The 12,316-nt window shown below is 36.3% G+C and overlaps 1 protein-coding gene across 9 annotated transcripts in view; it reads right to left on the bottom strand.

The window, feature by feature from the left end:
- Window positions 1-4,191: 4,191 nt before the first annotated feature.
- The window catches only part of dysf (dysferlin, limb girdle muscular dystrophy 2B (autosomal recessive)), a 93,115-nt gene continuing 84,990 nt past the window's right edge, over window positions 4,192-12,316 (bottom strand). For all 9 annotated transcript variants that reach the window (XM_079837281.1, XM_079837286.1, XM_079837284.1 and 6 more), the window contains 5 exons: window positions 11,107-11,206; window positions 10,099-10,271; window positions 9,201-9,310; window positions 8,891-9,038; window positions 4,192-6,903 (listed from right to left, as the gene is read on the bottom strand). In XM_079837281.1, the coding sequence (XP_079693407.1) occupies window positions 6,844-6,903; window positions 8,891-9,038; window positions 9,201-9,310; window positions 10,099-10,271; window positions 11,107-11,206 (591 nt within the window). In that variant the 3' untranslated portion in view covers window positions 4,192-6,843. The remainder of the gene's footprint in view (window positions 6,904-8,890; window positions 9,039-9,200; window positions 9,311-10,098; window positions 10,272-11,106; window positions 11,207-12,316) is intronic.

The raw sequence follows: 12,316 nt of genomic DNA, 5'->3' as shown, positions 1-12,316 counted from the left end.
TCGGGAAACAGTCGTGACTAGCTAGTTAATTTCTTCAACGATGCATCGTACTATGGTAGTTAAGCAGTGAGTTACATCGTTGTACGGGAAACGCACCCCAGATTTAAGAGACAAGTTTACAGTTGATGTCAAGTTTAGGCTTACAACCAGGGTTAGGTGCTTCATCAGTTATTCACCAATTATTTCCCTCTGATTTTAGGGATAACTTTTAGGGTTATGTTTAGGGGTAGGGATATGGTTATGATAAAAATTTCAGTCAGGAATGTTGTTCCAGGAGCAACAAAATATGTTGTCCCAGAAACCTGTATAACTCAGCAAAATCAGGAAGTGAAGTGACCATTTTTAAGCAGGAATGTTGTGAATGTAACCATTATATAAACTTAGGAAAATGGGTAGAATAAATTAAACTCTTGTTGATTAAATATGATTAAAAACAACCTAATAATTTAATTAATTCAATATTCAATATCTTGGAACCTAAAAGCATTTTATTATTTTAAGGTATATATGTCTCTAAAGTTTTAAAGGTGCTGTCAATACATTAATAATGTATGTTTTAGTGTCTGCACATGTACAAAAAAGTACAGCCACACTTTATGTACCTATGGTTACTAATATTGAATGATTGAGTAATGTCTAGAAAAAAATGCCTGGACTTTTTCAAGTGGATTATTTTGCTATTCAGACAGAGCAAACATGCTAAAGCTCAGGCATTGTCAAAACAAGGGCAAGAGAAACAAAGGTGACTCAACACATCAAAAATCTAGTGATTGCTCAGCTTGTAAAATTATATAGCTTTTTCCATTTCGCAGTTCAAAATTCCGCCTTGTTTATTCAGTTGATAATTAAGTGTAAAATGAGATAATACATATGTATATGCTTGCAAAAAGCGCTTTAAGAGGCCACTTAGCGAGACTATTATGCAGTTAGCTGCCATAAAGGCAGAGAATAAACATGCAACAAATGCAAATCCAAAGATGGCTAATTATCGAGAACCCGCGTCCAACATCATCCATTTCTTACAGCACCCATGATGTTCCCATAGTTCTGGGGTTATTAATCAATTAATTCTGTCTACGTGGATTTGGTCTACGAACGTGAGATAGTGGCTGGGGGCGAACTTGGCAAGATCAGAGCAGTCAATGCAGATGTGGTTTTATAGGAAAAGCTTTTTGATGTTGACTGTCTGGATTTTTCCATGTTCTCACTCAAGAAACATTAAAAATAAGTTCTGTTAAGCCCAATGATCCTTTTCCATGTGGAGAACAAGTCACGCCTTTGCCTCAAACATAGTAAAACCCATTGCGAAGGACTCAAAGGCCTATTCTAAACTAGGCTAATATTTAAGTATTATGGGTATCAGCGTCAATTTAAGCAATATTTCCATATTTCCCAGTTGCATCAGGAGCCTAATTTATAGGAAGCCCTCAGCTGGTGACATCTGATATTTCCCCAAAACAAAGGAGAGACCAAAAGTGGTGACAAGGGTCTGGCTCCTGCCTCCCACCCATGCAGAATGTGGACAGCGGTCAGGGAGCACAGGAAGTTCACCAAGGCTGAAATAACACACCCAAACCAGGCCTGACATTCACGTGCCTGTTATCTACACAGGGCGAAGTGTAGAAAGCGGGAGAAACGCGGCAGCAATTAAGGAAAACTAGAAGACTGTTGAAACAAAGTTACAGTCAACGTTTTGCAGACTTCACAAGTTCACATACAGGTCAGTGAACAGAGAACGTATTTCACTTCTTTTTGCTGTTTAAGAGAAGAGTTAATTGTCTTGTAAGATTGACATACAGTATAATTATGATGTCACTTCCTTTACAGAAAGATGGTGCGCAATTCGTTTCCTGAGCAAGATTGAGTTGATTTTGTACATGGCGAAATTATTAAGAATTAACAAAGTATGCCCTGCTCTTGTCTAAAGTTTCAATGAGCCTGTTTTAAAGCAATTGTATATCAACTGTTGCATTGATAAAGCTCTCCTCTGGCTGGACTGACTCTACGCATGCATCAAGGAAGAAACTGACATTGGAATATGCCCTGGTTTCACAGACAGGGCTTAGATTAACCCTCTTGGGAGAATAGACATTAGAAGGAAACTGCAGCTTTACAGAGCTCAACAGCTCTGGCCGAGCTGTGATACAAACTAAACGCTATTGACTATTTAAAAAAGGGGGAGGGGCTGGAGAATTACGTCAACACATTGAAAAATGCTGCACGTTTCAAGGCACTTCAGTGGGACTTTAAGCCTTGTCTGTGAAACCAGGGGTATATGTTTGCCAAATCAATAATGTGCATTGAACTGATTTTCTCATTACTTTTAGTAATACAAAAGGAATACGGAAGGAGTGACTATGTTATAATTATGGGGAAATCACATTATGGTAAAATTACACACAGCATTTTTGCGCCTTTGATGGGGAACTGAATCCCTTCATGAAGGACCCTCCCTGAAGACCGTTAGCAAAGGCTACCTGTGATGCTCACTTCAAGTAATTTTATCGTTTTATTGGTCCCCAGGGTGGCGAATCTTCGCAATTAATTTTAAAGATGGTGGGAAAGTTCAAGCTAATGTATAAACAGAATAAATAAAAACATTTTAGTGTGAGATATTTTACACACATTTGTCATACCTTTCATATAAAATTTAAATAGGTTTCATAGTTAAGAAATTAGTTTAATAGTGTCCAAACAAGTTTTAAAGTTGAGATCAGAAAAAGTCTTAGGCACATTAGTATTTTCACCCAGAATTTAGTGCTTAGCTAGTATAGGTCACATACACAAGAGTTCTAGTAACTAAAAATGAACTATAGAGAATACTTGACTTATTAGCTACCATTGTTGCTACCAAGGTTTTGTTTTGTATGCTGAAGTCTGTGTGTGACTCAAGCATGGTCAACTGCAAGATATTGTTACAAATATAGAGGGATTATCAACCTGATTAAAAGTTTCAGAGGTGTTTATGAGGCAAGTGAAATAAAATTGTGCCCAACCAAAGTAAACACTGACCACCATAATGGTGATGGTTGTATTTTTCTTTTGGCTTGACAAAATGCCACTCAAACCAATCAATTAATCTTAAAGGATTACATCAGTGATTTAGCATTAAGCTTTGTATCAATAGAAACCCGTAGTATATTCAAATTATCGTACTTTCCCCCCTCAGACGAGAGAATTATGCATTTTATTTCTGGAAAAAATCCTCCGATGATGCAAATATCGTCATTTTGCATCATCTGAGGATTTTTTGGCCAGAGGCTAGAGACTACAGGAGCTAGTTCCGCATGTTATCAACCCGCCCACAGTGGAGGGATCTCACTCACAGAATATAAATGCGCTCGGCCTCGGCCATTTATAATGGAGCGATGCAGAGAAAAGTGAGTGTTTCAACTTTTCAATGAATTCCTATGAAAGTTAAGCTTCCATAGGCATGATCTGAAAACGCGACAGACTGAACACGCATCGTGAATGACTGCCACGCTTACCTCAGCTCTTCGCTCTCGTGATGAATGAAATCTGACTCCTGCTGCGTTTGCCGTGACTTTCGTTCGGCTCACTCACACTTTATTGAAAAGACACGTTCAGTTTTTAATTGTAGTGTCTATTCTCTATCTGAACTAAATTATTTTATTACTATGAAAATCAAAACCACGGTGGGGTTGGTGTCATGGTGGGCAAGTGATAACCAGTTTGGGAGTGGCCTCGTTGGGCAGCGAAGCAAGTGCATTCTGGGAGTTGTTGTCTTTCATCCACATGAGACAAAAATACATTTTCTGTCTTTTCTCAGTCTAGAAGGCACCAAATTCAAAAATAATTTCACATTTCTACTACATAAATGACCCAGTTTAAATACACATTCATCTTCCCAGCGCTGAAGTACCCCTTTAACTTGGATTTTCTGAGTAAACAAGGAATAGTATGTGAATAGTACAGATTACTAGATTTTTACAATTAAGTTGAGACATTAAGTAAAGTTAACTAAAGTGTTATTTAGAATCACTGTTGGATTTTACAGTGTAAAACTTTTGTCGAAATAGTATTTTTTTCAGGAATCTATGACAAATATAAAGATCAGAATTTATTTGAACAGACACTTAACAGAGATTTAATATTTACTGCTTTAGTGCCCTTGCTGAATAAAACTATCAATTTAATTTTTAAAAACAAATCATACTGACTACAAACTTTGGCAACACTTTTTATTTCGATGGTCACTTTTAGACAATCTGTCGACTATAAGTAGCGTTGCACCTACATGTCTACTAACTCTGAAGAGTATTAGTAGATTGTCTGCTTAATATCTGCTAACTCATTATTGTGATGGTCTCCCAACAGACATTCTACTGACTATAAGTAATTTTGCAAGTACATGTCAACTTATTCTATTAACCCAACCCTTAAAAGTCTACTAAAACTCACCTAATACTCCAATGAGAGTTAGTTGACATGTAGGTGCAAAGTTACTTATAGTCAACTGAATGTCTAAAGGGGACCATCGAAGTAAAGTAGTTTATGTATACATTATATATTCTTGTAGATACAAACATGGTCACATATATGCACATGAACTGGTGTCTCTGGTTCCATTCAGATGGGCCAGAACATTACGCAGAGCTACAGTGAGGATGTGGTGCCAAATCTATCACTCTTGTTATAACTTGCAATGGACACTATGGCCATTTCTCTATATAAGCTGGTTACAATAAGTGAGAGAGTATGAGTGTGACACAGTGCTCCTTTAAAACAGTGTACTCACCAGATTTACAATGTTATAACATTTATCATTTCCTCCCTGCACTGTTACGAGTTAACCCATATAAGAGTACACTACACCAAAAGAAAAGCGAACTCCGAACACTGTATTATTGTATCAAAAAATATGCTGTATAATTTTTTGAATCACTCACTTTACAGAACAGCTGGTAGAAATGCAAGAGTAAGTTGCCGTTGGTTCCATGAATCCCTGGCTAAGCACTGGAGTGCTTCTAATTTGCTCTCAAGTCAAACACCCTGACCAGTCTGTTGTGGTTTGGCTTTAAAAGGTTAAATCTGCACATAAGGTGGTCCGTGAATCTGGTAGAAGAAAAAAAAAATTCTAATCAAAGCCACACGGTTCTTTAGAACAGACATCGGACTTAAAATGGCTCAATCTGAAAAGATCAAAATATTGAGAATAGAATTTATATAGGTGTATATATTTGACCATAGCATATTACACAGTGCTCACGTGGAGATACAAATACAGTCAATTTAACACAGTGAATTCATGATAGCAGAAGCTTTAAGGCAATTAGATGACATGCATCATTACAGTAAAACTGCAGAATATCATCCTTAAGTTCAATAACAGAAATATCCATCTTGATTGTCAAATTAAGCGACTTGTTGTGAAACTTGTATATAAATGACAACTTTTCATAGATGCTCAGCATTACCAGAGGGGATTTGTGTTTGCATAAATCCAGTTATTCAGCTATATACTGTACAATATTTGTCAAGAGAGCCAAATTTTTGTTTCATCTGATTTAACTTATTTTCATGAATGAGTGTTATTGTAGATCCATGCAGAAAACAGTGTAATAAATGGAAAAAAATGAGTAATAATTATTTGTATTATCCGTGACTGAGACAGGAATGCATTCTCTTTACTGTCAAATGAGTGACGTTTATGGAAATCCTTTCTTTACATTTACCATCATTTTTTTTTTTTTTAGAATAAAAAATGTAAACACTTCTGGAAATCCTAAAGATTAGGTCAGATTAACCCAGATCTCTTGACATTTCCTGTTCATAGAGAAGATAGTATGATTCTTGCCATCAGATAAATGTAATGCGAGAATGCACAAAGTTGACAACTTTGTGTAACACAGTTTTGAGATTCCAGTTTCACTAAGTGTGACGCCACAACAGTTTATACTCACTTAACCAGGTAGAAGAGGAGCTCATGACCTGGTCATGGAGAGAAAACAAGCAATTTGTGTATTTTGTCATGTAACAGCTCGTTCACATGCATGTTTAGAAGTCTGGCAACTTCTTCCAGATGCGCCTGTTCATTTTCATACTTTACCGAGTAAAAAGCAAAAAGGCACAAAGGCACCGGGCGTGAGTGTAACATTTACACAAATAAACAAGTCTTTTTTTCTCTTGTTCTCATTCGCAGCCCACATTCCACACACGTACATACATTCATACACATGTTGCGAACCCACAGTTGACCTCGAATCCATTTAGTGGGGATTTCGTTAAAGCAAAATAACAGAGTGTGATAGTAATCAGAGAGGTGGGCTTGCTGACAGCGGGGGCTCAGCTAATAACCAGTCTGTCCTGGACCTTACAGCCTAACTGTACAAATCAGGGTTGAACCTAAAGGAAGTAAAGGAGAGGAATGAATGGATGGGAGGTGGTGTGAAGCGGCTCTGTCTCCCTCTCTCTGCGTGAAGGAAGAAGAAAGAAGCATCTGGCTGTGAAGAAAGAACCCAGTTTTACAGGAGACATGAAAAAGGATTAAACAGGCAGGGAGATGAAAGTGTAAGTGGGAGTTAAAGAGAATACTGAGAGAGTTCAGGAGCGGGTCAGATACGGGGCAGAGAGCTTGATGTGTAATACATGTACATACACACACACAGATGTTACGCAACTTTCATATAGGACTAGAACAGGCTAACGAACACATAAAGGCACACGCACACAAGACTTCAAATAATCTCAGCCCGTCTTCAGCTTGCACATGTGCACGAGGAAGGCAGATCTCTCCAGTAGGATGGGCAAAGACGTGTGGACGGATTTTTGGTGAGGTTGGTATTGAACGTGAAGGTTTATGTCCTTTTTCGCATCACAGTCTCACTGTGTTCCCTTTCCTACTCCACCGAAGGGTCCAACCATCTTCATAGCAGCATAGTTCTGTAAAAAATTATAATAATATTTAAAAATACAAAAATGGGTATATTTACATTTATGCATTTCACTAATGTTATACAAAATTAAATGAAATCTCTTAACATAATATAAACTACCATTTGAAAGTTTCAGTTTCAAACAGTTGTGCTGCTTAAATCTTTTTTTTAATTATTATTATTATTTGATGAATAGTTCAAAAGAGCAGTGTTTATTTAAAAATAGAAATATGTTGTTACATTATGAATTCTTTTCCTGTCCCCTTTGATCAACTTAATGCATCCTTGTTGAATAAATGTATTAAAGGGATAGTTCACCCCAAAATGAACATTTTATGTTTATCTGCTTACATCCAGTAGCCTGGTCCAACCAGACTCTCGTACATTTCATTTGTACAGAGTGTCTGGCCACTCTCCATTGACAAGCGTTTACTTCCTTGAAGGCGGGTACTCTGTTGAAGTTTGAAACTATTGGATCTGCCCAGAGACTCTGGATCTGCCATAACCAATCGCTAACGTTTGGTCGTGACACATGTCATCTCAAACTAGCGCACGACATCAACTTCATTGTTCTCAGCCACTCACTCTGTTCGCTGATTGGACCGGTTAAAATATGATCGGAGAAAACCAGAGAATATACCGCAATCCCAGACGGAGTACTGAAGGAAAATGAAAATTGAGCGGAAGTACGTAAGAGGGCGGAGCCAGGCTATACATCCAGGGCATCCAAGATATAGGTGACTTTGTTTCTTCAGTAGAACACAAATGAAGATTTTTAACTCCAACCGTTGCAGTCTCTCAGTCGTATAATGCATGTGAATAGTAACAAAATCTATCAGAGTAAAAAGAAAACACTTCAGAGTGAGTGAGGTCTGTACACGGTCTGATCACTAAACTACGCCATTCGGAATGATCGTTTCGTGTCTTAAAGGGATAGTTCACCCAAAAATGAAAATTCTGTCATCATTTACTCACCCTCAAGTTGTTCCAAACCTGTGTGAGTTTCTTTGTTCTGCTGAACACAAAAGAAGATATTTAGAAGAATGTTTGTAACCAAGCAGATAGAGCACCATTGACTACCATAGTAGGGGGGAAAAAAACTATGGTAGTCAATAGTTGCTCTATCTGCTTGGTTACAAACATTCTTCACACTATCTTCTTTTGTGTTCAGCAGAACAAAGAAACTCATACAGGTTTGGAACAACTTGAGGGTGAGTAAATGATGACAGAATTTTCATTTTTGGGTGAACTATCCCTTTAATGTGTCGTCACGAGCCGCAGGGTTTAATTTGGATTTGTCTGTGCATGTTTTTTTTACTCTCATAGATTTTGTTACTATTCACATGAATTATACGACTGACAGACTGCAACGGTTGGAGTTAAAAATCTTGTGTTCTACTGAAGAAAAAAAAGTCACCTATATCTTGGATGCCCTGGGGGTAAGCAGATAAACAAAAAAAATCTTTTTTGGGTGAACTATCCCTGTATTTAAAAAATAATAATATCAGTAACATTTTCTGACCACAAACTTTTGAATTTAAAGCTGCAGTCCATAACCTTTTTTGCGCTCTAGCGGTTAATAAACAGAACTGCATGCATCTTGTGGAAGAACACTGCAGCCGGAGCTACTTCTCTCTCTGTTTATGTTTATGGCGAGTCACGCAGAGACTGTGCTCCTCCGCAGCAGTTCCTACCAGACCGGTCTGAATATAATATAATATAATTCATATAATATGTATGTATAATACATTACATTGACTAATATGTTACACAGAACTGTGTATGAAATGTCTTCAATATGCATGACTCTGTGTATGAGTGTGTCTGCAGTACTGAATAACACATGCCACATTCCTGAACTACGATCAGAGAGACACATCTCTGATCAAACACTTCATGATCACAGAAACCCCCAATTTTCGCTTTAACCCTCTTCTTTCATTGACACAATTACTACCATGAGCTTGTACACACACATACGCACAGATACTTACGGGGAAGGCGTAGAGAAAGACTCCAAGGAAGAGAATAATGAAAAAGAGTATAAAGAAGCCCAGAATAAGCCACTTAAACCTCCTCCACACAATGAACCTAAACGTCTTATATGGGGATGAGAACCAAAAGAATGAGGTCTCAGGGCGCCTGGAGAGAGAAACAGACACTATATTAGCAACCTTATATTAAATTCTATAATTCCACCTTCGAACGAGGACCAATAAAAAGGCTACTACTGAAAGCTGCTGTTTTCTTCTTCTTGTGGTTATTCGGTGAGTGGAATGACTGTGATGGGTGTGCTTGACTTACTGTGGCTCCTCTAGATGAGGATTCATGTTGGGCTCATCTCTGCCGTGTCCGGCAGGCCTCTCATCCTGCTCCTGCTCCGAGACGATTTCCAGCGACATTTCCAACTTTCCCTGAATGACAAAGACAGAGAGAGAGAGTTGTAAAATGCACACTACTACATAACATTTTTAAATATTTAATATTTGAATGTTAATATATTATATTTAAATTATTAAATATTTAACTTTAATATGTCATAATATGATAAATATTATAAAAAATATTATAACAAAATATTTAACCAAAATAAAAATGGATTAAAACTGAGCAAACTATGTGTATTACACTATAAATAAATAACATATAATAGTGTCCATAAGTGATGTCCGGTCTAGGAAAATTGCCATCTTCAATTGTCATCATCTATTATAAAAAAAATTGTTAAAGATTTTGTAAGCACATTGCGTAGTTGTGTTTGAAGTCAATTGTTTTATTTTTATTGTTTTAAAACTCAATGTTTTTGTCGAGGCTGTCAAACATAGAAATTATGAGCACATGAAAAAACAAGAAAGAACCAATTAAATATTAATAACTGATTATGTTGTAGTCAGTGTATGCTTTTTTCTGTGAGCTTTTTGTTTTCCTGCGCAGTTTTTTTGCATAGTAAAATAAAACTTGTAGCTGTATAATAATTGTCAGACAAATACCTTGACCAAGTTTAGAGTTTCGTTCTTCCCTCATAGTTACAATATTAAGAAAATATAAAATATTTTCCTCAAATTTTGATGGCTTAATCAAACTTGTAGGCTCATTAAAAACAAATATCCCTTCCGGACATCACTTTTGGCCTCTATGGTATTGACACTTTTTTTTTTTCTCTCAACACAATAAAAAACCCTTGTTTGTGTGTAAACCTTACAGCAAGTATCTTCTCGTTTTCTCTGTCACACGCACAAGGCCACCAGCCTTTCATTGTCTTCTGCTCAAACAAAGACACCAGTTTGTCCTGGGACTGAGAGAGCATCTCAAGGCCACACTTCTCTGGAGACTTTGCTGGACTCAGCATATGGTTCAGGTCCATCTCCAAAGAGCCTTAGAAAGAGAGAGAGAGAAGAAATTAATCATCACAATCTTAAAGTGAAATGATACACTACAGCAGTAAAATGTGCTGTAGACTTCACCTAAATATATAAGAAAAGAGAATGTCTGTGAATTTAACACAAGAGAAAATAGGTAAATGTATATTATCTAAAAGAAAGAAGAATAGAAAAGCAAAAGTCAGCAATTGTTTGAATCTTTTCCCAATCATTTCCCATAATTTCAGACAGAAAAAATGTTTGTCCTTCAGACTTTGCAGCTGGCAGTCTTTCATTTTCTTTGAGGTTTTCACATTGCGGTCAGATGCTAATTATTTTACAAATGTACATAGATCAGTGTATTTTATAGAGGTCTCTAAAGAGTCAGGTCATAACTTATTTCTCTTCTAGTTGTGCTGACATGTTGGAAATTAGGTTCAGCTGATAATAATAACATTAGCAGTAAAGATATTATAGAGGACTCGTGTGGTCTGAATGATGTATTTGTGTTAAGGTTGTTAAGTGCATTTATGCTGACGGTCACGCTTCACAGTAATGTGGTTGGTAACCTCACACAGGTTAAGGAGGTTCAGGTTTTGGTTACCATCTCCCTGTGCACTCATGTCCATATAGACAGACATATAGGTTGATGACAATAAACCACACACGGTCCTATCAGTGTGGTCCAGTCCCACAAAAAGTTTTCATCTGTCATGTCAAGGCTGAAAAATATGCTTGAAAAACAGCTTTGTGGTGCTGTGCAAGGTTACCATGACAGAATACGCTGAGGGTGGCAAAGCTGAGGAAGGGAGTTGAGGAGTTAAGGGATGACTGTTAGGTTTTGATCTTACCAAGGAAATCATCATAGGAGAACTTGTCATTGTCCCAGATCTGGATAGTAAGTTTAGGAGGAAGTTTTGTTTCAACTTTATCCAGACTCCAAAAATGCTCCTGCAGAAAAAGAAACATGGTGATATTCACAGAATTACAATCAGAACGTTACTAATTTGTCATTTTGCTGGTGTAAGTGTAACCGTTCATTTCATTGTGTGTTACTGTAACCATGACAAGTCTACATTATTTTCTGTTGTAATCGATTTTATGTAGCAAATGTTGTCTAGAAGCCTAACTTGTATTGAACCTGAAATGTTACTTTAAGCAACCTGGACTAGAAGCTAGAGATGTTCAATATGAACATTTTGGCTGATAATTTTGAGCCTATAATTATTTCCATGTTATGGCTGATAATATATATACATATGACAGATGCTACAATTCTATAATATATATATAAATATATATATATATATATATATATATATATATATATATATATATATATATATATATATATATATATTTTTTTTTTTTTATTAAAAAAAAGAATAAAATCAACCATTTTAAATACTACAAGTACATTTAGGCATCAAAACATCATACAGTAATTATTACATTTAAAAGCGGTCTTAGCCTTTTAAATATTAACTTAAAGGAGAGTTAGATGATGGAAAGGTAATATAAACGTAGAAATAGGGTAAATGAGCATCATCGACAGATAACAACGGAAGCTTGTTTCCGCCATGGAATACAATTTTAAAAGTAATTGCAACTTTTCATCTCACAATTCTGACTTTTTTTTCTCACAATTGCGAGTTTGCATCTCGCAATTCAGACTTTTTTCCTCAGATCGGCAAGATATATACTCGCAATTGCGAGTTATAAAGACAGAATTGTGGGTTCGCAATTCTGAGACAAAAATTCAGAATTTGGAAAAAAAGTAGTATTTTTTTTCCTCAGAATACTATAACTAGCAATTGTGAGTTTATGTCTCTCAATTGTGAGAAAAAAAGTTGCAATTACCTTTTTCCTTTTTTATTCAGTGGCAGAAACAAGCTTTCATGGATAACCGATAATATGATATTAAAATTCAATAACTAAAATCAACCATTTAAAATGCTACAACTGAATTTAGGCATCACAACATTATAATAGTATAAAAATATATATTAATTTTGAGATATCTTGCTAAAGATTACATTTAACAGTGTTTTAAAATGATGG

This window comes from Gobio gobio (assembly GCF_949357685.1).
Source record: "Gobio gobio genome assembly, chromosome: 2".
Taxonomy (NCBI): Eukaryota; Metazoa; Chordata; class Actinopteri; order Cypriniformes; family Gobionidae; genus Gobio; species Gobio gobio.
The sequence above is the reverse complement of the archived record's forward strand: the minus strand, read 5'-3'. Positions and strand labels throughout refer to the sequence as shown.